This window comes from Calidris pugnax, unplaced genomic scaffold (assembly GCF_001431845.1).
Source record: "Calidris pugnax isolate Ruff unplaced genomic scaffold, ASM143184v1 scaffold157, whole genome shotgun sequence".
Classification (NCBI taxonomy): Eukaryota; Metazoa; Chordata; class Aves; order Charadriiformes; family Scolopacidae; genus Calidris; species Calidris pugnax.
Window position 1 is genome coordinate 451,717 of NW_015090992.1, and position 23,489 is coordinate 475,205.

The following is a 23,489-nucleotide window of genomic DNA, read 5'->3' on the forward strand; positions in this document are numbered from 1 at the left end:
ATCTTTCCTTTCTTGAGACTCGGACACCCAGAAACTGAAAATTCTTAGCAAGCTGTAAGAAGTTCATTGCCTCAGTCAAAGGAGATCTTTGGGTGATCTACGTTCACATGTTGAATTCAGACCATTGGAATTCCTTAGGCCCTCCTCAAACCCGTATTGCTCTCAGTATTCCTCCTAGTCCACAAACAGACTATTCTTAAGAGTATGAGCTTGGGAGACTGTTTTTTCCAGGGAGCTCTGCTTATCTCACTCCAGGTTCAGAAACCTTGTGTCTGGTGGGAGATCTCAATGTGCTGTAGGTGTATGTAGTATGCTGGATGTATTTATGCTGGATATCATACGCTGTCCAGTTCTGTATCCTTGTTTTATTTACCAGCTTCGAGATCTCAAGCAATCAGTTTCTAGCGATTGTGTCAGGTCTTGTCACACACTTGTTGTAACTTGGAATGGCAGAGGCCCCATTATGGATTTTGAGATCACTGCATCATCAAGGCTTACAAACCTCAGACCTTTATGATCATAACCGAGTTTGTTTGTTAGTCAAATTGTTTCTTGTGTTAGATAATAAGCTTTTATGCAGCTGACTTCTGTTCTGTGCTTCTACAATAGACCAATACTGTTTTGGTCAGTTGTCATGTTTCAGGGCATTGCAGAAGTCGTAGCAGTAGTAGCAGTGGTAGTAATAGCACATGCTGAAAACCAGGAAAAAGTAAGTCTCATGCATGGGAAAGAGCTAACCATGCAAGTTTGTAAAATGGGCTCCAAATGGGGCAAGAATTATCTTAATACGGTAGCTGTTTTGCTCATCCAGATAAAAGATCATATGAATTCAGGGAAATATATAGGAGAAAGGTTTTCCCTCACATAAGTGTGGACTTGTTTGATTTTTGAAAGTAATCAGATATGTGCAGTCAAAACAAGTACATCCAACAGGTGTGCTAATATTATATTCTCTGATCTCCTTCTGCCTGTGAAACTTAAAACACCTTTAACAAGTTTAAGGTCTTCACATCCAACAAAAGCTGTAAGTTATATTAATGTCTGTCCTGTTTTCATGAGAACTCTATTTCAGGAATATTAAAATAGGTAAATAGAGGAAGAGGTCGTGTGCCAGCAGGGATGACTGTTTGCAAATCATTCAGTCTGTGTAAGTTCTGGCATCATTTGTGAAAAAATAATGACCACTAAGTACTACAACTGAATTTTGACATTGAATGTTTATTTTCCATAAAAATCTGGAATTAAGCAATTAGATATTACATAGTATAATGAACAAACATTGAACTGAAGTCTACATGCAGTGTTTGTGCGGTATTTTGCTTGTATTTTTGACTGCCCATTTTATATTAATGTTTATGACATTTTGCATCTAATCATTTATGTATTCTAAAACCAGAATCAGTATTTTTATCTAAAAGAGTAAAATATTCAACTAAGTTAAGATACTGGTGGCTTAAATGAAAAGAATTTAGAACAGTGAGAAATTTAAAATAAAAATTTGCATGTGTGAGCCCTGGAAGTAATATGAGCAGATGCAGAGCAGCTTACGCAATGTACGTAACAGTTGTGGCTCTGAAGAGGCAAATTGTATCACAGTAAGACTGACTTGATTATCTAATGTTTTTAGAACCAATAATATGTACTAGCTTTTGTTGAAATAATTGCAGAAGTATATTTGAAATTTACTTCCTGTATTGTAGAGTAACTTCATTTGTATGCTTTATAAACGTATTTCACCAGAAACTACATCCTTATATATCTCACTTGTCAAAGGAATATAGGAACGTGCAGGTTCATGCATGAAATACAGAGGTTCAGATATAATTTCTGGATTAAACCCTTCATTCACCAGATGCATCTTCTGATGCTTGAAAGTTGCAGTAATTTGCATAACATCCTAAAAAAAAATAATTCAAGTAAAGTACAATATGCCATTTCAGCCTATATCAATGAAAATATGATACAGTTACTGAATATAGATCATACAATCTTACTATAGAATCTTTTCAGACAGAATGATGTAATTCACAGGTGCAGTGAAACCTAAATCTAAATGCAACTTTTATTTCTTATTAATTTCTTTATCAAAGTCACATGCAACCTAGCAGGTTTCTGTTTCAAAATAAGCATCTTCTTTAACTTTCATTAGTGCAGTTGATCACAAAATCTGTAGTTTGTGGGACACTTGATGATGCTCTGCAGAGAGCTGGCTGATTTTACGGTACTGGATCTCCCCTGATTTCCCTGATGTCCAACTGCTAAACTTCATTTAAGACATTAAATACAAATATCTTAAGTGCCTTCCTGTTTTATTTTTCTGTGTAAGCAGTTGCTCTACAGCAGTTATTCAAATGCCAATTATTGAACAAGGTGGTCTGCACACAATAGTCAGTGTAATGCAAGCAGAATTGGTATAAAAATAATCTCATTTAAAACGTGGGCCATATTAAGGGAAAAGTTTAAAACACACCGTTCTCAAGCAATGTTTTTTTTTGCTTGTATAGTGTTTTCAATGTAGTCAACATTTTCTTTTAATTCTCATGCTGAAACAGTCTACTTTTCAGTTCTTACTTGTTTTTGTCTCTTGATTTGTAACATGCCTGATTTCTTCTTCACTCTACTACTACGTTTCCCCAACTCCCAGAGCGTTTAGTCTTTGGCTTTTGAGCTGGGACTGCTCGTAAGTTTGCCAGTTCATTCTGTCTTTTGGCAGCGTTTATGATAGGAACCACACTCAGACCACCAAGTTGTTTCACACAGGCAGTGAATAGCTGCCAGATGGTGATAGTGTTCAATCATTACCAAGCGGGATTGCTTCAAATTGAATAGGTAGCATGAATTTGTCTCGGTAATTATATAAAAAGTTGCAATGATTAGATTAAAAGTTTATTAAAGACAGGTATTAAAGATTCTCAATGTGTGTTATGAATACAGATTGCTGAGTTTTTCTGTTTAAGTGATGCTCTGATGTTATTTTAATAAAGTCAGATTTTTCTGCATGGAAATATGAGTTCTGAAAAAAAAACACACCACAAAACAAAAACCAAAAACCCCAAAACGGAACAGAGCACAAGTAACGCAAAACTGAAATAACTTCCTGGATGCTATTACAAACCTCTTCCTAATATCTTTCTGCAGATAAGAAATAAAGTTAGCAAAAGTCAAGTGAAAAAACTATCTCAGAGCCTTGGAGGACCCTTGTTGTTTCCATCATTGTCCTTAGGCCTCTGGTCTTCTAGAGTCAAGTCAGGGAGGCTGAGAAGAACAACTCAGTCTGTCTGGTTTTCACAAAATCGATCTACTGTGGCTGCAGGTCATATTAGAAAGAGCCTACATATGGACTGCTGAAAAATTTTCAAGATTTATTTTATCTTAAATCATTTTTTGGTGAGAATTTAATATTTTAGTTTGTCACTCTTGGTTAGGATGAACTCTTTCTCAAGACACATTTTTTTTTTTTTTCAGAAGGGATTTCACTTTCTGTCCACTCAGAAAATGGTGAATTCAGCATTCATCCCATTATACCCCCCTAAGATTTTTTTAAAGTAACAGCATGGTTCTTATCATTTTGACTTTGTTATAAAATTGGTTTTATCTCCTTTAATAAGAATTTACATGTGTAAATACTCATTGTTTAGTATTGATAGTATCTTTGGCAGTAAGCTCCCTTCAATTAGCTAAGAAAAACTTTAGTCAAAGAACATATAAATGCAAACAGATTTAATCAGTTCTGCGTATATACACCATAGAGCTCCAGATAGATTCTTTCCATCTAATGGAACCATAAAGACAAATCTATTCCAGAGGCTTTTCCCAGGAGAGGGCGCTGCTGCCCTGAGGCACCACAGGCAATATAAACTATGCTAACTGCATTTGAAGACGTATTTACTTAGTACAGTAACCTATTAGTGAAAAAAATAGTTGTCCTCAAGTCTTTAAACTCTCTTAAAGATTTCACTTCTCCCTAAATTTATGCATTTTTTTTCTCCTCTTCCTCTGCAGTCTCACTCACTCTGTTACATTCCCACCTTGTTCTCAAACAAATTTGTGCCTTTCAGACAATTTGTCAGTATTTAGGGGGAGGCAAAACAGCCGAATGCCTCTCAGCATCCCCTAACAGCAGGAAACTTATCTGCTAAAAACTTTCAGAAGATGTAATGTGGGGACCTCTCCTGCTCTTTGCAGTTCACGCTCTCATGTCCTGTTGCAAAAGGTCATCCTGTTGGGAGTACACCGGGACTGTAATCCTTGCACTTTTAAGGTGCATGTTTGAAAAAAGAGTAGTATCCCAGTTCTGCTTTTAAACTCTAAAGCATGTGGGTACATTTTAGTTCTTAGATTATGAGATCTTCACTGTAAAGTATTTATCTTACTATCTGTTGCAAAGAACTAGATATTTCTTTGGTGCTTTGTCAGTAACAGTGAATAATAATGACTTCGAAAACAACCATATCAGGAGAAGGTTTTAAATGGATTATGTCATCCTTTTATAAGAGAACACAGTTATGTGTAACATTCCCCATGTGCATCTGCTTAGTCTTCCACTGAAGAACGCAATGAAGAGCTTTGACAAAAAATCCAAATTTACCAAGTTTGTAATCCCATCTAGGAATTTTAGGTGTGACTTAAAGCAAAATGTAAGTTTAATTCATCAAATATTTGCTTAAATTCATAATTATAAAATCAACCATAATTCAGACTAGTATTACCTTTTGTGTTTCAATTCTTGAAGCTGTTTATAAATTACTTTGGGCATTCCATGATTGTAGAGAGACCAATTTTCAGGTAAGACAGAAGGTAAATACAAGTAGAAGGCAACTAGTTGTCTTACCATGATTCTCACAAAGCGTGGTTGGGCGTAACTTGGAAGGAAGTCCATAACATGCTTGTAAAGTCTTTCTCCATCAAAGGGTTGGTTAGGTTTAAGTACAATAGCTGCCATCCCTGTTCTTCCTTCATAGTCTAAAAAAAATTTTGAAATAATACAACAAGTATGCATGAGAGTGTATGTGAATTGTATGACATTTGGAGTGATTTAACATTTTAATATTGTGAAACATCTGCCCTATCATCTCAGACATCGAGTATAAAAAATACAATACTTTATACTGGAAATTTATATTGGAAGACCTTATATTGGAAGTTACTTTCAGTGTTTTTATTCAATTAAGAACATGTCACCGACATCTTTTTGTTAAGAATCCTGTATGGCTGGCAGCTGGCTGCTAAGTTCTCTTCCTGCCTTGCTCAATCTTAACATTGGTAATGAAGTGGCCGAGTAAAATACTGCATGACCATTAGTTCAGTAAAAAGCTGGACACAATTCCACAAACACTAGTAAAAAAGATGGATATGAGACTGTGCTTGGTCTATATATAATCTAGTGGTTATTGTACATTGTATAAGCAGTGCTGAGTGTTTTCTGCTCTATCCCACTGACAGATTAGTGACAAATAGGGGAAGTGCCTCTTAGCAAATTACAAGCAGAAAATTATAAAAAACGCTTTTAAAAAAAGATGTAACAAACATAGTTCCTGCTTTCTCTTAATTCAAACAGAAATGAAAATTTCAAACACAGAAAACATCTAAATTAGAAGAAATGAGCTGCCATGGTTCAGTGTGACCAGAATGAAAGAGCAACTTTGAAGTGTGGCCAAGGCACTGGGAAGATAAAATATGGGTGCTCCCTTTTCATGAAAATTAACCTGCAGTAGTTTAATTAGTAATATGCTATGTAGTTTGTTTTGGCAATATTTGAGACTCAAGTTAATTCAGAAATATGAAAAACTATGCTATTTAGATTGTATTAACACCACAACCAGGAATGAATGTGATTCTTAAGCTCTTCAGGTTTTGTTTTGATGTGCTATTCACTGTCTGAGATTGCAGGAGTTCTTGTGAGCTCCAACTGTAGATGAGAATGAGATATGCTTTCCAAGTAAGCTCTTGAGGACGCCATCTCTCACAAATGAACATATTGGCATTTGGCAGCCAACTGCTGACCAACCATTCAGATTATGGCCTTTTGTTCATTTTATTTTCATATGTTCTCTTTCTAGAAATCAATAGTGTTTTCCATCTCTCAGTGCTAAGCAGCACCTTGTCTCTTGACAGCTTTTTCTTCATGTGACTAGTTTCTTTTAATACAAAACTTTATTTGCCTTAATGTGAAGGAAACATAGAACCATTCAGCACCACAAGAAAGTTTACATTTCTCAACCCAGTTATTCAATGGATGCATCTCCTGAGCAATTTTCCACCTCATCCTGTAATTTAGTTGGTACAGGTTTTCAGGATAGTATTTTATATTTTTAGAAGCACCATATGTAATTTGGAAAATTCCAATTATGAAAAAATATATATCTTCTAGGACTGTACTTACAAGATAGTGACAGGTGTTTTCAGACATGTCATCTTGTAATATGCCCCTTGTTTTCTGTTTTTTAGATGAAAGATTGCAGCCTGAAAGAAGTATTCTACTGTTTGTAACTTTGTGTTTCTCACACCTGTTTTATGATTCTTCATTATTAGCATTTGTTTCTGCCTTTTATTACAAAATTTCAGTGTATCTTGTTTATTAAATACAGCATTTTAATTAAACTGAAATTTCAAAGCACTTTAGGAAAGCCTGAATTGCTAACTTGATACCATTTATTTCCTTACATCTAAGTATGCATTCTGTTGCAAGAACAGAGAAGATAAAATATGACATATGTGTTTGCATTTTTCATTTTATATTCTCAAACTATAGGGAATGTCTTACTTTTTATGCTTACACCATAAACGTTAACTTCTTGGACAAAATCCATCATACCAATGACCTCTGCAACTTCTACAGTGGCAACATTTTCTCCTTTCCACCTGTTGAAAATATTTTTTAAAATAACATAGGTATTAGCTAAAGAATCTATTATGTGTTGGAACACTACTTTTCATATGGATTACTGTTATTCTTAACTGAAGAGTGTAGACACCTAAATTCTTTTCTGATTTAATACCATCTTATTTGAGACCCCAAACTTAAAAGAAACAGAAGTGCCATTTGACTGAAATTTGAAAATCTCTAATGTATTGGTGTGAACTTTGGTGGACTTTGATTGTGATTCTTAATGTTTCTGTTAAATTTGATATTCATTAATTTCAAGTCTGACCTGTGTCATCCAGTCCTTCATATGTATGATTTCTTCCAAGTTCACTGGATTTACTGTTAACTCCATACCATACCTGAAAGTGTCTCCCACCCGGTCAGTAAAGTAGAGGAAGCCACCTTCATCCATTGCCAGGAGGTCTCCTGTGTTAAAATACACGTCTCCCTTCACAAACACATTATGCAGGAGTTTCTTCTCTGAGGCTTCATTGTTTCCAGCATATCCAGAAAATGGGGCATCCTCAGTAACTTGGACAACTAGAAGGCCAGGTTTACCTGCAGGCCATGCAAAAGGAATGCAAAAACCCCATATTTACAGCTATTTAGAACACAAAGTATCATATCAAAAATCTTTTGGAAAGCCACATCTGTTATACACATCTTATTGCGACATTTCCTTAACTACTTCCTGAACAGCAGAAATAGGTGAGTGGAAGAGGGGAAATAATTTTGCTTCCTTCTCTTCTGAAAAGCTAGACCTTAGGGAAGAGCTTTTTGGAGTACAGCGTGCATCATTTACCCTGAAAAAGCATTAGCTTAATGAAAGGATGCCTCTTCTGTCCTTTGAGAAAGGTGCTGGTAGTCAAACAATACACATGGGGGCAAAACACAGAGCCTAACCTCTTGTGCTTTATGTTTTTCTGGAGGACAGAACAGTCTGCTGTTCTGCTCTCAACTCTGTGCTGGTGTGGAAAAGCACATTGTAAGCCATAATGTGCCTGAGCTTCTGAACATCACGGGGTCTGTGGAGTCTGCCGCATATTCCTACTGGCCGTGACTCCTTGTTGTTGATGGTAAAAGTCCCATTTATATCAAGAGCAAAACTTCCATTGATTTCATTGGAATTGACTCAAGATGCCCTTTTAAAATGCTGTTTTTTTACTGTGTATCTATGAGAGCTACTGGCTTATTTCTCAGTCTGCTCCTGAGGTTAAAAGACATTTCCATCTTCTAAAGATTTTTATCATCTTTCCTTCAACAGAGGTATGGAGATGTTTTCAAACAAATAGTTTTCTTCATAGCTGTGTGTCTGTCTCTTATATTAAATCCTCTTTATTGTTTTGAACTCTAATGTGAAAAGTGGAATGAAAGCTCATGTTACTGTTCAGAAGAGGTGGCATCACTGCAAATAGAATGCATGCTTTGTAAGAAAAGAAAAAGTAAACCAAAAATGTTGAATTTAAGAAAGAATTGGCCTAAGCCCCAGTCAGTTTTACAAGATGATTCTCTACTCCAGTTTGGGAATTTACTGTCATTACCATGTCACATTAGATCAAGTGATGGCTTCAGACTTATCTAAAAAATATGTGTAACAACGTGCAAAATTTTTCTAGCTCTGTCATGAAACTGGACATTTTATCAATTTCCTTGAAAACCAAGAATGTTTGTCCGGTTTATAATGTAAGTGTAGTGAGAAAGCAAGCTTTTTTCAGTAAAAAAATAATCACTGTTTTGCTTGTTTCAGATATTATCAGCGAATAAGGTATTATGAGAAACAACTAGTAATTGTTACTTTGTTTTCTACTACTACTTCCAAAATATAATATATTATTAGAAATAACTGATAATAATTGCTGCTTTCATCACTAATACCACTATGTGTCATTGAGATCTGACATTAGCATGAAAAATATTCTTGTTTAAGTCAGCTGTACAAGCCACTTCATTGCCTTCTGGAATTTTATTTTAGTGGAAGTTAAGTTTGCATACTAAAACTAGTGATGTTTAAGACCTTTTTCCAAGACCTGTTAACTGTGACACATATAGATTCATGCTTATGTGCACAGACACACAAATATTTAATGTGACTGTAGTAAAACGCAGTGTTCTGTCTTATGTGAAAGACAGTTTTCAGGGTTTTCCTCAAAGATATTTTCAGCTGTGAGGCCATCCTCTTTTCAGCCTGGGACTTTCAGTAATTTGAGTAGGAGTATCCCATTCTAAGTAGGAATTTGGACATTCTACACAACTCCAGGCACTAAATAGTTAAATCTATTTGGTCACTAAACATAAAAATATGAAAAATATTATCTAGATTTTGAAATTGTACTGTTCTCCCTCAGAACTTTAAGCTTGGAATTTAAGAAGCATCTGTAAACATCTGGTGTCAGAACACAGCATATCTAGGAATTACTGTGTCCATTTTAATTTGGAAAAAAAGTAGCACTAAGAAATCTGATTCATTCAGGAATGTGAACAAGGTTTTGCAGATGAGAATAAAAACATTTGGAGAATAGAATATTGATTTCATTCTTATATTATTGTATTTTTTTATATTTGGTTACATTATTTGGATATATTATTTGGTATACTAGCAGTAGATCCCTATTTGGATCTATTGATAATATTTTTTTCCTCTGTCATTTTCAAGTTCTCAGCATATGTCAAGGACCTGTTGCTGACAGAGAGTTAACCCCTGCCCCAAAATATCAACATCTAAATTGAGGTCTGTTAGTTGATAGATAACTAATATTTTTCCTTACCTATGGGTGCTTTCTTACACCTTCCATTTTCATCCGTCATAAGTTCTTGTTTCCAGACATCATATTTCAACAACTCAAAAGAATGTAGGAACTAAATAAAAAAATTCATATGCATACTTGAAAATCTCACTATCTCATTCACTTTTCACTTGTTCTGCTTAAAATCACTTTAATTAATGGATAATACCCTTTTCAATTTGGAAGATTTGGAACAGCCTGAAATATACTGACAGTAGTCTGGGAAGCAATTGTCAGAAAGTGTTCATACCATGGTAAGCAACACTAAATATACATATACAGATGAAGTATTCATCTCCTTTATTGATAAAAAGAAATCCATTGTTTTAGACTATGGTCAGATTAAAATCATTTATACAAAATAAATTGAAGCAGTGCTTTTGATCAAATTGTCATTTTTGCTTTAAAACTATCATCCGTTTTTGAATATAGTCTTAACATTACTGGAATGCAAATCAAGAAGATTCTCTGACAAAGAACCCAAATTAAATTTACAGACATCTCAAAAATTACTCCAGCCAGATCCAAGTGGAAACTTAGGGCTCAATGGTTTGATTTAGGCTTTCCTGCTTTCATCCCCTGTCCGCATAGTTAAGATTTCTAAAAGATCAAAAGCATTGCAGAGTTGTTATTATGGCCATGGAATGGCATTCTTAGCATCTAGGATTAAAAGCAGAAATCATTTGGAAGTCACTAATCTGGTTTCGATATTAGCTGATCTGAGTCTTTAGTATCATTTGAATAGTATGTTATTGTAGTATATTACTCATTATTCACAAAGTGTCTGTATAAATATGAAAAGCATTTGGGGGGTGGAAGTTGTGTATCTCCAATGAAAGTTTCAACAGTAGTCATATATATAAATATTATAGTTCGGATATCGTGATGATTTTATTTTTCTCATTTATTTGCTGAGAATTTTGAATTTTTTTGTTTTGCTTATCTTATTTCAGAGGAGAATAAGTGGCATTGGTTTAATGAGTGAAGACACAGTCAAAGAGTAAATTTTTTCTAGAACATAGCAGAAGTCAAATCAAAATTAATTTCTGCCTTATCACTTAAGATCTGTGAGTAAACTTCAACAAAAACATCATTAATTAGCCCTGTAGATAGGTACTTTCTATAGAGTCAGGTTGGGGTTTTATGCTCTGGGGAAAGAAGTCATATACACAAAGCAGCATTTTCAGCTTTTGTGGACTTATTCTGCATATTTATTCTAGCTTCACAATATATGTACAGCAAATAGAGACAAGTAAGGGGCTAAGAATAAGATTTCTGTTTCCATGAACCAAATTTTTCTACATCTGGACTGTAGTAAGCAGGTTCTCCTTTGTACATTATCCTGCTTTTTACAATTTCTGCCTTTCATACGCATTTTTTTTTGGTTGGCTGGTTAACTGGTTAGTTGGTTGCTTTGATTACATTTACCTTTGAGAAGATGCCAACACGGCCCACAGCTCCTATTTTATTAGTATAGTTCAAGAAACCAACACTCCCTTCTGTGGATCCATAGAATTCAAATATTTTAATTGGGCCAAACCTCATCAGAAATTTTTTCCAGACGTCAGGTCTGATACCATTTCCTACAGCAATGCGCACTTTGTGAACTCTGTCCTCTTCTTTCTGTGAACAGCCAAAAAGAAACATTCTGCAGCTTAGAAAAGTAGGTCTAAGTACCTATAGTTAATCTAAAATTTTCTATTAGAACAATTTGCCTTTAGGAACTGTGACTTTGACTAAAATATTTCACAGAAGAGTATTTGTTTTGTAAAAACCACACAGAAAATCATCAGAATTCTTGTTGGTCTGAGGTTGAAAGATTTTTGTAAGGCAAAAACTTTATTTCTGTAGTTCTTTGTATTTTCACTTATAGATTCTGTAACTGAGATGTATATTACAAAGTTTAAAAGAATTATTTTCTACATGTAATGATATTTGGTAGTAAATTTTACACATTTGACGTGTTGCCTAACGAACTTGAAAAAGCAGCAGAATGACTTAAAGCTCCTTACCACATCTCATATGATTAGGTACAGTTTTTAGTCTTAAATCCAAATTCAGAACAGATGGTAGTCAAATCTGCAGTCAAAATGTAGTTGTTAATGTGTCATTGTTACATGTCAATTGTGTCGTTATTGTGGCAAACTACTCAAGTCCTTACTTAAGTAAATGTTTTCTGCATGAGGCCAGACTGCTTAGCACCCTATATATAGGACTATAGTCAAGACAGCAGAAAATAAAATATTTCAGGTCCACAGGAATGGTTTCTGCAAACCAAATAAATGTATTTTGTTTCCCTTTCAGTGTTATTTTAAACTTTAAAAATTGTAAAAATGTGTTTGATTTCTAAATATTATTAAGGTAATTTCAAAATGGAACATTGCCTAAGAATTACACTGAAATATTTTAGCAGAATCTGTGTTTCAACTTTTGCACCTCTAAAAATATTCACATAAAATTGTTTTTTGAATTCTGGATTCAAATAGAAAACTTCATTTGATACAGAAGTCCATTTTATGGGAGATAAATTATTTACCACAATAGGACCAGCTGTAACGCAGGCTAAACGCCACTTGTTAAAAACAGGAGTGCTGACTTCCCTGCTTCTTCTGCTTAATGAACTCTATTTTCTTCTGTAATTTTAATGGTAAACTTGAAGGAATATCATGGTTTGATCACATGCATGTGATGATAGGCTGATTGGGAGAGTTACTTCATGCCTAATATTGTCCCTTCTTCAGCACTTGGTCTTCAGGATGAAATAATGGATTTAATTTTATTATTTTTTTTTTTCAAAATAGTTGGCGAGACTCTATGACTTAGAGCACATCTCAGGAGCTTCAGTGATTATAAGCATAGGAGAAACTGTTATACTTACCTTGTTTCATCGCTGGTGTAACGATCTGCAGGACTTCCCTGCATTACCTTGAATGTTAAAATATCTTCAATTTAGAAGTTATATGGTTCTCTTTAAACACATTCCTCAACATAACATTTGGTTTGTTTGTTTCCTTCTGTGGGATATCATGTTTAAAATTTAATTGTGAGAGGTACACGGATGCTGGGTAGGCTTCCTGGTGAAATATTTGGTCAGAGAGTAGTGTCTAGGGTCTCTGTTTACATCAAGAAATCCAAGAGTGCCTCCTAGTTACCAAATACATGTTCTTTCTCGATTTCAATGTGAGGCCTAAGCATGGTCTGTGAAAGGAGGAATGGACTGACATCCAGGATATGACCTAACAGGTTGTACTCCAACGGGTCCCTCATCCTAGGTAGTCCTAGGACTGGGAACAGCAGGACTGTTGTGCTCTAATGCCACAGCACATGGAGTCTAGGGGAAATGTAGCTGGCTGGCTTCTTAGCCTGCACAGGTTCCTTTCACTGTAGAAGAACTTGTGTGGTACATTAGAGGTTATATGTATTATACTTTGGTAAGGTACCCCATCTCGCCATGTAGCCTGATTCAATTCTATAAGTATCCTCAGCTTCCTCGACTCAGGTAGGCTATGTTTCTGTTTTTCCCTCTTCTTACGTGTTGCGAGTTTAATATCAATATCTTCTCCGTTAAATTCTTGTTATTGAGCCCAGCAAAGAAGTTTCTTCCTGCCTTTTCCTGCAGGAGAGACCTTTACACAACTAGTTTGGCCTAGCTAATTATTCCTTTAGTTTTTTTTTTGATCCATGGACATAATGTTTGTACAGACTTGAGTTCTGGCCAACAGCTTTCCTGGCATGTTCCCTCTAATACCTTTTTGTCTTTGACCCTTCTCCTACATCCAGACCACACAATAATAGGTCTCTGTTTAAACCAGCTGGTGGATTCTCTCAGATGTTCCCTTGTTGCTAGTTCTTGCGCCAATCCCCAACCAATGCAGTTGGAGATCATTTGAACCTTGTGCTTGTACATGATGTTTTCTGTGGTAGGTAGGAATACTTGTCACCTCCCTTCAGTAACTTCCTAACTCCCAAGTATAAAATTAAGAAAATCTACCAATCTTTTCCACCATCATCGAGAAGCAAGCATTGCAATACAATAAATATTTTCAGGCTTGCTTGTCTGCTGCTGCTCTGTTTAGTGACATCTTAATTTTATCCTAAACCTGATCATGATTTAGCTCCCATGTTCTTCTGGACAGGGGTGACCAAGATTTTTCACACTATTGATACTATGGATTTGTACAGAGAAGTATAGCATCATATTTATATCTATGGAACAAAATGTGCTTTTGGAACGTCTCATCAGAAAAAAAAAAAAATGAAAAAAAAGGCAGTCAGCAGTTTCAAAGCTTATAAAAATTAATTGTCAGCCATTACATACTGAATAGAGTAGTCTTCTCTTAATAAGTAACTACTTTGGAACAGTGCAGTGCAGATGGTTAATCGTTTAATCTGGTTCATGCTCTTGTTTGATCATTGAGTCCAATAAAACTTCTACTGCTTATACTGTTTTCTTGCTGACCTGCCTCTTGCCTATCACTCAGATGAAAAGCTAACAATCTTGGCTTTACAGAGGAATTTATGTGATTGTCTGGGCATAGCTATCTCATCCTGCCCCGTTTATTTCTGTGTAATCACTATGTTTGCTTGTATAAACTTGATTGCTATTGTAGAACCACAAGGAACACAAGACCCAAATTTTACATACACTGGAAAAAAAATAATCAAACATTAAAAATACAATACCACTGAGAAATGGGTAAATCTGTATGAGTGATTAAATACAGATTTGCTCTTTTTTCAAGCGGCATTTGCAAACAATAACTTACACAGGGCTGGTTACAGAGGTAGCGACAGAGTTCTCCTATGTACAAAAACATTGTAACATTGTATTTTCTACAGTCATTCCAAAACTGACTTGCAGAGAATTTCTTCTTCAAAACACAAGTTGCTCCTAGGTGACAAAAACACAAGAAAATTCAAAATAACCTCTTTAAAGCTTTCTTATCTTCTACCACTACTGTTAAAAAAAAAAAAAAAAAAAGTTGTGATTCTCTTAATTCAACTAATGATGATTTCAGCCATTTAAGTAAATTGTAAGCTATTTCTGGCAAGATCTTCCTTGGTAAATGTGACTAGCACAATGGAGCTTTGTTTCTTTTTCCAAATAGTGACTTAAAGTATCAGCGGCAGCAGAAGCGAGCCTTTTTAGTCTTCTGCAGTTGTTAGGGAGAGGTCAAAGCCTAACCATTTTGTTTCTGTCAAGGTGGTGACTGCTGTAACTCTGAAAAAAGAGAGCTTGGGATGGAGGAGAAGGCAGTTTGCAGCTTCTCTATTTATGTGAGAAGTGGTGGAAGGGAAACCAGCTCAGAGGCTGTCGCACTCCCTTTTCCTGTTTCTTGTTTTTGTGGCACTGAAGTTCCTTCAGAGCTTTCCATTATAAAAGCCACCTCAGCCTAGACCTCTCATATCTGCCATCCTGTCCCTTTTTCACAGCTTTTTATGTGTTGTCAGCTAAGAATTTACAAATTTCCCTTTTTCTAACCTTTCAAAATTTCTTTTTTACCTTAGTCTTATTTGTCCCACGTAAAGCTTACCAATGCCTTCCAAGTTCCAAATCCCTTCTAGTCCACTTGCTCCTACCTTGCCAGTTCCTCCCTGACCCAGGTACTGTCTCATGCAAGACTTGAAACCCTCTCAGAGCTCTTCAGCCTTGCTTACTCAAGCCTTGTCATTTGAATCCGAGGGTGCCCAGAGTCCTCATCTCAATGGCCCATCTAAGAAAGCTGTTACTCTACTTTTTCTGTTCCAATACAAATCATAGCTTCAAACCTTTTTATACACTACTTTTCCCATCCTGTTTTTTTGTTTCTGTTAGGCAGCAGCAGTCTTGTTATCAGTTGCTGTAGCCCAACATGCCTGCCCTTGCTGCTCCTGAAGAAACAAAGCACTGAAATGGCTGTTAAAACAGTCCAGATACATACTTACCATACCAAAAAACAACATCTGAGAAAGACTCTAAAGACAGGAAGGAGGATATATCTGAAAATATATCTTATTGCTAGCCCTCTACAAATATTATCAGAATCAGATGGGGAGGCTATGCCATTCTTCCCTTCCTTCACTTTAATATCATGAATCTAATTCTGTAGGTGTTACTCAAATATGTGACTCAAAAAGCTCCAAAACACATTTAGTTGACCTTATTGTGAAGGATAGTTAAAGCTTCCACAATGGTTGTGTACCTTCTGACACTAAAAATCAAGCCTGACTTCTCAGATGCCTATGAGTATACCCTTTGAAACTTCTGGTGTAGGATACAGATAGGATTTCAGGCTAAATCTACGGAACATACTCAGTGGTGTTAGCGATACACGGACTTCAGGTCATACTGTATTGCATCTATGCAACAGTTGTTGTCTGTTCTAAGCTTCAAAAGCTATGCATATGCTTTAGATATTATTTACAGGCTGGAGAAGGTGGTAAAAATAAGAAAACAACAAAAGTCTATTGCTAGACATAATATTTGAGTTACCAAACTGAGCTACTTACCAAATAAAAATATGTTACAGCATTCTCAAGTTAATGAAACTAGAAGTTAAATATTACCTAATTCAATGCATCCGCAGATGCCAAGAAGAGAAGCACTTATGTGGTACAAGGGAAGAGTGAGATACATAATATCCTGAGGAACTGCACCACACTGAGTAAATAAGAAGCAGGCAGAGAGAGCTCTTAGATGAGTGATGACAGCAGCTTTCGGGAAACCTGTCAAAGGGAGAAGAGCAAATAATTGTAAATGTGCTGCTTGCATTAATAATATTTTAGCAAATAGAATGATGTTTGGAATGTACAGGGGCAGTTGTTGTTTCTTCTGAGTCTTTGCCTGTTCTGTCCTTCAGTCTTTACCTCATGAGTATATCGCCTTAGACTCCCAGCTTTTTCAGTCTTTTTTGCCTCTAAGGCTATTTAATCCTCTGGTGCTTCATCTGGGGGAGAAAGTCCATACCCTTCACAGGCTAGTGCAGACTGACTGTGCACACAGTGTTCCCTTGCACGAAGCAAGAATGGGAATGCTTCTTGGTGGCTACTGCACCATTCAACTATTTTCCATAGGAATAACATTGACTAGAGGAAGGATTCCTCTTTCCTTCCCAGTGAGGTAAGGTGAAACTTTATTACTCAGGACAGTCTCAGAGGAAAAGTTTCCTCCCAAGACCAAGCAGTTGTGTTGGCCATGTTTATTTTTAGGATAGACCTGTGAAGTCTTGTAACAATGGAATCTGAGCTGCTGTCAGAGGCTGACTTTATTGGCCTTATATTTAAGAAATAAAGTTCAGCCATGGAATATCTATGTGAAAGTTCACTAACTGGAATTACTTCTTTGTTGTGACAGGGCAAAAACGGTTTAAAGTGTACTATGCATGTAACTAAGTGAATTCCCCACTATCTTGACCTAAAAATTCAAGTTCTGCCTTTTTGCGTGCCTGCCTTACTGTTAAATTTGTACCACCTTAATTTTCAAAGAGCTGCAATTGTATTTTGTTAGTACACATCCTCACCTGTACTTCCTGATGTGAAGATATACATAGCTGTGTTTCTTGTGTTAGTGACATCTTTAAGGTGAGATGGAACAGGGTGATCTGGCACCTTGTCTAGTTTGTCTAGTATAGTGTGAACATGCTGGAAAGGAGAACTGCTGCTCATCAGCCAGACAGCAACCTTGTTTTCCAGGAGATGAAAAATAAATTCTTTCTCTATTGATTCCACACAATCTGCCAAGTTAAAAAAATAATAATAAGTATAGATGCTTAATATTAAAATAATTAGAACTACAGACCTGATTACCTGGAATTATATACCCTACCCCTGCATACAGTGAACCTACCACAGCCCGCAGCAGGACCAACACACATATTGGTTAATGTAAAAAAAATCGTTATGTATAATTTCCCTTTAATCCCCACATGGCTTTAATTGTAATAGGTAAAACTCCCTGAGCTTACTTGATGACAGTAATATATAGAATTTAATCCAACCGGTATGTTATAACATTTGTTTTAAAGCTTGGTACACATCCCAACTAGTGAGCCCTCATGGGTTCACGTGGAGTTATGGAAGTATTGCCAACCTGTACTAAGGATGGGAAAAGAGGAGAAAGGTTAAATAAATTGCCCAGTATTACATAACATGCCAGTAAGAGGGTCAAAATTATAGCTCAGCATGCTGTACTCTGCTCTAAACACTACCTTTGGATCACTGCTTTAAAATAGTTATAAAGTAACCGTAAGTTTCTATGTAAAAATTTTTGGGCTGATCTCAGTCACTAACAAAAGGAACCTGAGTGTTCCTGTAGTCAGTGGAGTTGTACCTATATAAGCCAATCGATAGAAATGGAAATGAAATTATTCTAAAGTATCTCCCCAGGCTGTTTACTTGCTGGTGAATGATTGTTTCTGCTGGTGCATTGTCCAGTACATGAAGAGTTTCAGATTCAACCCTTTTATTATACTAATTGCACATATTTTTGGTGCATAAACACTTGAAATTTAAACAGTACTGTATCTTTCCCCTCTTTTTTAGCTAGCACCTGTGTATGTATATATGCAGTGCTTGCAGCTTTAAATGGCTCTGATATTCTATTTTTGATAAAAAGCATAAGGCAGTAGAAATTCAGTAGTGAGTCAAAAACAATACAGAACTTACCTTCTCCTATCACCAGTGCTTTTGCTCCACATGTGTTAATGCAGTGCAGGAGGGATCTAGAGTGCACATTGAAGTTGAGAAAAGCCACCACACAGCCCAGCTTGGCCAGCCCAAACCAGACATGGATGAAGTCAGGTCCATTACCCATCAACAGGGCCACAGTGTCACCTTTCTTCAGATTCCCATACTGTAACAAAACCTGTGCTACCCTGTTACTCCTCCTGTCCACATTGTGATAGGTATGCACCTTCCCTTCATAGATGAGGAATGACTTGTGGGGAATCTTTTCCACTCTCTGCAGGAAAAGGTCAATTATGGAGAGAATTCCATTCCTTGCCCGTCTCTTTATCCTTGCCTTTAACCTCTTCCGCCTCAAGAAGTAAATCAGATCTTCCCAGAAATATGGGAAAAAGAGCTTCAGAGAGAACCACAGCACCACTATTCCTCCAGCAGTTGTCGAAAGCCACGTGCATAGCATGCTTAGGGAGGGAAATAATAGATTAGATATTTCAGAGATATAAAATGCAATACATTAATGTAATTAGCAATGAGTTTTAAGACAGAGACTGGAAGTTAATAAGCTAATTACAATTCCACCAGTTAATCTGAGAAGGTTTAAAAATACCATATGGGAGTTTATTAGAATACAAAGGAGCAGAACAATATAAAAAAGAAAAAGGGAGTATAAAGCAAAAAAAAGATTGTGGAGTTTATAAGGACAGAGGAGTTCATTCAGAGTAAAGAATGTGGCCAGGATGAGAGTAGAATTAAAAAGACATTGACAATTAAATAGAAGATGGAAATTTAGAAATGTAAAAAGTATCCAAAGAACAAATAAAAGAAGATAATAATCTCAGGAAACAATTTGACACTTTTTTTTTTAACTTGGGGTAAAATTTTTTTCTAGTTCTTTTATTGTACCATGGCAAACCATAAAAAAATGGAAACAAACAATTAAATCATATAGTATTGTATGTATATTATGAAAGTGCATTATGTATCGTGCATCTGTAAGATGCACCAAATATGCTTTTTCTTTGCTGACTGAGTTGGTTTTTAGGTGCAATAGAATTTGAGACCATCATCTAATCCTCCCTTGGTTTGAATAGTCTGATGAACACACACAAATTTCAGGCTATATACTGTCAACCTTCTGCATCTTCTGAAGTAGCCAGTTTTCACTTTAGGATTTTCTGCCATTTGCAGTAAATGGTGTTTAATAACTTCGCATTATATCTATTATTTCCATTATTTACAATAGTACCCTGAAGTCTCAAACAAATTGCACAAAAACTTGCTAAGATTTGGAAAAAACCCTTTCTAGCATAAGAATTATTAACTTTGTTAATGTATTTCAAACAACCATTAATCGCCATATTTGCAAATGGTCATAGAGGAGAACTTGTGAAGATCATGCAGGACCACTACAGCTTGATATGTGTAATATTGACCAGTCTCCGTTTCAAAGTTTCAGTCATCATTACTGCAAATATTTGAAACACCTTATGTGACAATCTAGGATTCTGGAACACTTCAGCAGTCTGGGAGGCTTTTCTAAATGATTTTTTCTCCACTGTTCTTTAGAAATATTTTACTGACAAGCTGTACTTTTGGTACAAGGTTCATCAACCTTATTTGCATTTGTATGGGTAAAAGAGCAGCTAAAAAATTTAAGCATTGTGGCATTAATTGCATACAAACATATAAACTAGGTTAAAGTACGTGATGCATGACATTTTAAGATTATAAACAGAATTTTTAAACCATCACTTCCTGAACTCTATAATTTGTAAAAGGACATTTGTAGTTATCCTGAAGTCTGCAGATTATTCTTCCTTATAATGTAATGTCACAGGCAATTTTTTTTCTTTCATATATTAAAAAAATTAAAGTAGCTATGAGTTTACTCTTACAGCAAAAGTGCCATTAAAACACCTCATGTTTCACTTCATATGGCTCCCTCATTGGCTTTCTGGCTTTCTTGGAATGTTGTTATTTACTGGCCAACAGCACAAAAAGAAGACCTCATGACCTTCCTGGGTATTAAATTCTCCATGACTATGACTTGGAAACGTTTATCAATTTTGCTTTGCCACATGTACAAGCATACAGGATTCACCAGAGCTCCAGACGGCAAATTTAACTCTGGGGGAAGTCTAAATGGCAGAGTTTATAAACTGAAGCAATAAATACATAGACATACCATCAATAGAAAATGAATAAAAGGGAGGATGCCATAAGAGTTGGCTCAGCCCTAGGTTTATTTTAGGCAAGATCAGAAGTTAACTCAATAAATAATAGACTGGCTATAGCAGTCTTACATTACTTCTATTGCCAGATATAGCCATGGTGTATAAGCAAGAACTTGTAGTAGAATAAAACAGACAAAAGACTAAAGCATGCTACATGAAACATTTTTTTTTCTGAAGAGTTGTTTCAGGATTCATTTCAGTTCACCCTTTTCATACTTGAATGTGCATAAAAAGGCCCACCAATCCCTTGTTTTAGAATTGTTCGAGCAAAATACTGTTTATGGGAAAGGAAAATACAAGTTAAACAAAGGAAAATATAAAGGAAAAAAGGAACAATATATATATGGAGAAGGAATGAACATTAGGACAGAGCGACTATTAATAAAGAGTATGCACCCCTCTGAGTGAGACTAGAGCATTCAGTCAGCTGCAGTCCAAGAGTCGTACTGCCATGACCTGCCCTATGCCTGGAGTGACAAGCCTGATACTTGCTTGTGGCTGAGTATCTGGTGGTACAACCTAGCTTGCTTTTGATACTGGACTGCAGGATTCTCCAAAACATTCACAAAAGGTACACGCACCGGGATTTAATCCGCATTCCAAAGGAGCTACTCAGAACAGTGAAATATTTTCTTAAATCTAGAGAAACTCAAGGTACTTTGAAAGAAAATAAATGTTTATACACTATGATGAATAACTCACAATTTAGCTGTAAATGCAAACAACTCAGTGGTCCCCGGTCTTATCAAATACATGCTTGATACATGCAGTCTAAGCAAAACCTTTGTATTTTTCTTACACTATCATCTACTGCCAAGTTTTGGCATGGTTTGGTTGGGGTATTTTTTGTGAAGGCCTTCTGTCAAAGGAAAAGATAAATGCTTGAAATCTGACTGTGTTAGCTCTCCTTTGAGTTCATTTCACCAAGTTTCACACAGAGGAATTTTGCTGCTTGTGTATCCAGATTTGTATCTCTGCGTGGTCAGAAATAAAATTATTCCAGTCAGTCAGTATGCTCTGGGATATTTTCCCTGAAGTCTTGGAAAGTGCATTTGAGCAATTAGCTTGAAATAACTGAGTAATTCCTTCAGCCTTGTTTTAATTAATGGGCAATCTGGTATTTCCAGTCCTTAGTCTTCATTTGTTTATCTAACAAGGGTCATTCTATGCCAAAAATTATTACGCTAATGAAAACTGACTGCTAGCTCTTCTCAGTCTGAACTCCCTTTCTCTTTGCCTGGCTCTGATCTGGGGTTATTCTCTTAGAGAAAGGGAAAACAAAACAACAGAGCTGCCACCTCAGATATCGAGCTACTACATGTCCACAACTTTGCAGGCACATCGAGAGTAGGTCTGGGAGGCAGGGGAGAGAAGGAGCACAGGAAGCATTCAGTCAGTTAAAGAGGAGGCAAGACCATCCAGAAATGTTCTCCAGTCCCAGGGGAATGTGAACAGGCCTGTGTATTGGCCCCAATGTCAAGTTCCTGTCTTAGTTCTCAGAGGTAGCCAAGATCTCTCTGAAATACCTGAGATCATAGTCTTTGTGTGATTGCCCTTACAGTTAAAATTGCAATGATCCTAGAAGTGCATATCCCTCATACAAACTTTAAATAGTGATTCATCAGTTACCCAGATTTCTGTTCTGGAAAAAATACATTTTCAAGATAGAAATAGCCTTTTAATAGCCTTAGTTTTTTTGAACAGTTGCTATACATCGTTTGCTTTGAAATTTGGAGAAACAAAATTGCAATTGAATTCAAGAAAATTCACCACCAAACTCACTGGTTTTGGTTTGTCTGGATTTTTTCATGCTATAGAGTCAGAAAGTGGGGAAACATGGAGTTTTGTTTACTTACGCTCTCTCCTTTGTTCCTCTTCGTGTCTTTTCTGCTTTTCCTCTAAAATCACAAGGATTGAAAACATTTCCTTTTAATGAAAACTGAAATTCTTAACTATTTCTGGTTACTTATAGCTTGAGCTTATAGTATAACACAAAAGACTAAGAAAATAGTCAATGATACGGGAATGCACAATTAACTATTTTGCAGTATTTAGGCAACCGCATGAATAATGGCAAGCAGGGAAAGTTTCCAAATACAATAAGCCCAAACATTCACTAACAATTCAAGTAAGTATTCTGTTTTCCAAGTAATCTACCAGCTTTTTCATTAAAACAACCTGCTACCTTTGCTAAAAGCAATCTAATGAATAGTCAGCAAAAGTTCAGTTTTGAAGCTCACTGTACTGTTTAATTAATAAGAATAGATTAAGACGTTTATCTGATTGAGACAGAGAGACAGAAAAGAGAACTTCAGAAAAGTATAATGCCAGCAAATTTAGGAGTGAGTCTGATCTGACTTCAGATACATACAGTGTTTTGTGTAAATAGTAAGAGATTACCTACAAAAGAAATTCAAACATTATAATTTAACTACATTCATAACCAGTGCTTTTTTTCCAGCATCTGAATGATAAGTAAACAAATATTTTCTTACCAACTTTTTGATTTTATATTTTGATTTTTGTCCTGTATTCAGTTAGATCCTTTCTGCCTCTGTGTGTCACTCATAGGAAGGTTGCATGCATAATCTGAAGATGTTAGTTTTATCCAAGAAGGTGTTCTCTTGAAGCTCCACACCCATGGTGTTTGACTGGTGGCTGCATGCCTGGATGTACAGCTAAGACTCCTCTCTGTCTCCTGGATCTCCCAGGCCTCCTATTCTGTAGTACCTCAACTTTGCAGCCGTCTTTGAGCATGTGACTGAAAGGAAATCGGACATTGTATCTTGGAACACAGTGTGTTTGCTAAATGTGTTGAGAGTTAATTGTTAAAAGAGAAAGAAGTCAGTTATGCTTTGCTAGTTTATATACTTAAAATGACCATATGCAGCAAGAGGTAGAGTTGTATCAAAGGAAATAAACTGTTGAAATGACTGTTTCAGTGTA

The 23,489-nt window shown here is 36.0% G+C and overlaps 1 protein-coding gene across 1 annotated transcript; it reads right to left on the minus strand.

The window, feature by feature from the left end:
- Positions 1–1,240: 1,240 nt before the first annotated feature.
- LOC106895383 (long-chain fatty acid transport protein 6-like) lies at positions 1,241–23,460 on the minus strand. Its single transcript, XM_014954791.1, has 12 exons — positions 23,039–23,460; positions 22,400–22,441; positions 18,292–18,770; positions 17,148–17,360; positions 16,195–16,353; positions 14,415–14,539; positions 11,077–11,271; positions 9,631–9,721; positions 7,225–7,423; positions 6,764–6,861; positions 4,832–4,962; positions 1,241–1,897 (listed from the first exon to the last, which is right to left on the minus strand). The coding sequence occupies exons 3-12, from the start codon at positions 18,767–18,769 to the stop codon at positions 1,721–1,723; spliced, it is 1,866 nt and encodes a 621-aa protein (XP_014810277.1). The 5' UTR covers position 18,770; positions 22,400–22,441; positions 23,039–23,460; the 3' UTR covers positions 1,241–1,720.
- Positions 23,461–23,489: the final 29 nt, after the last annotated feature.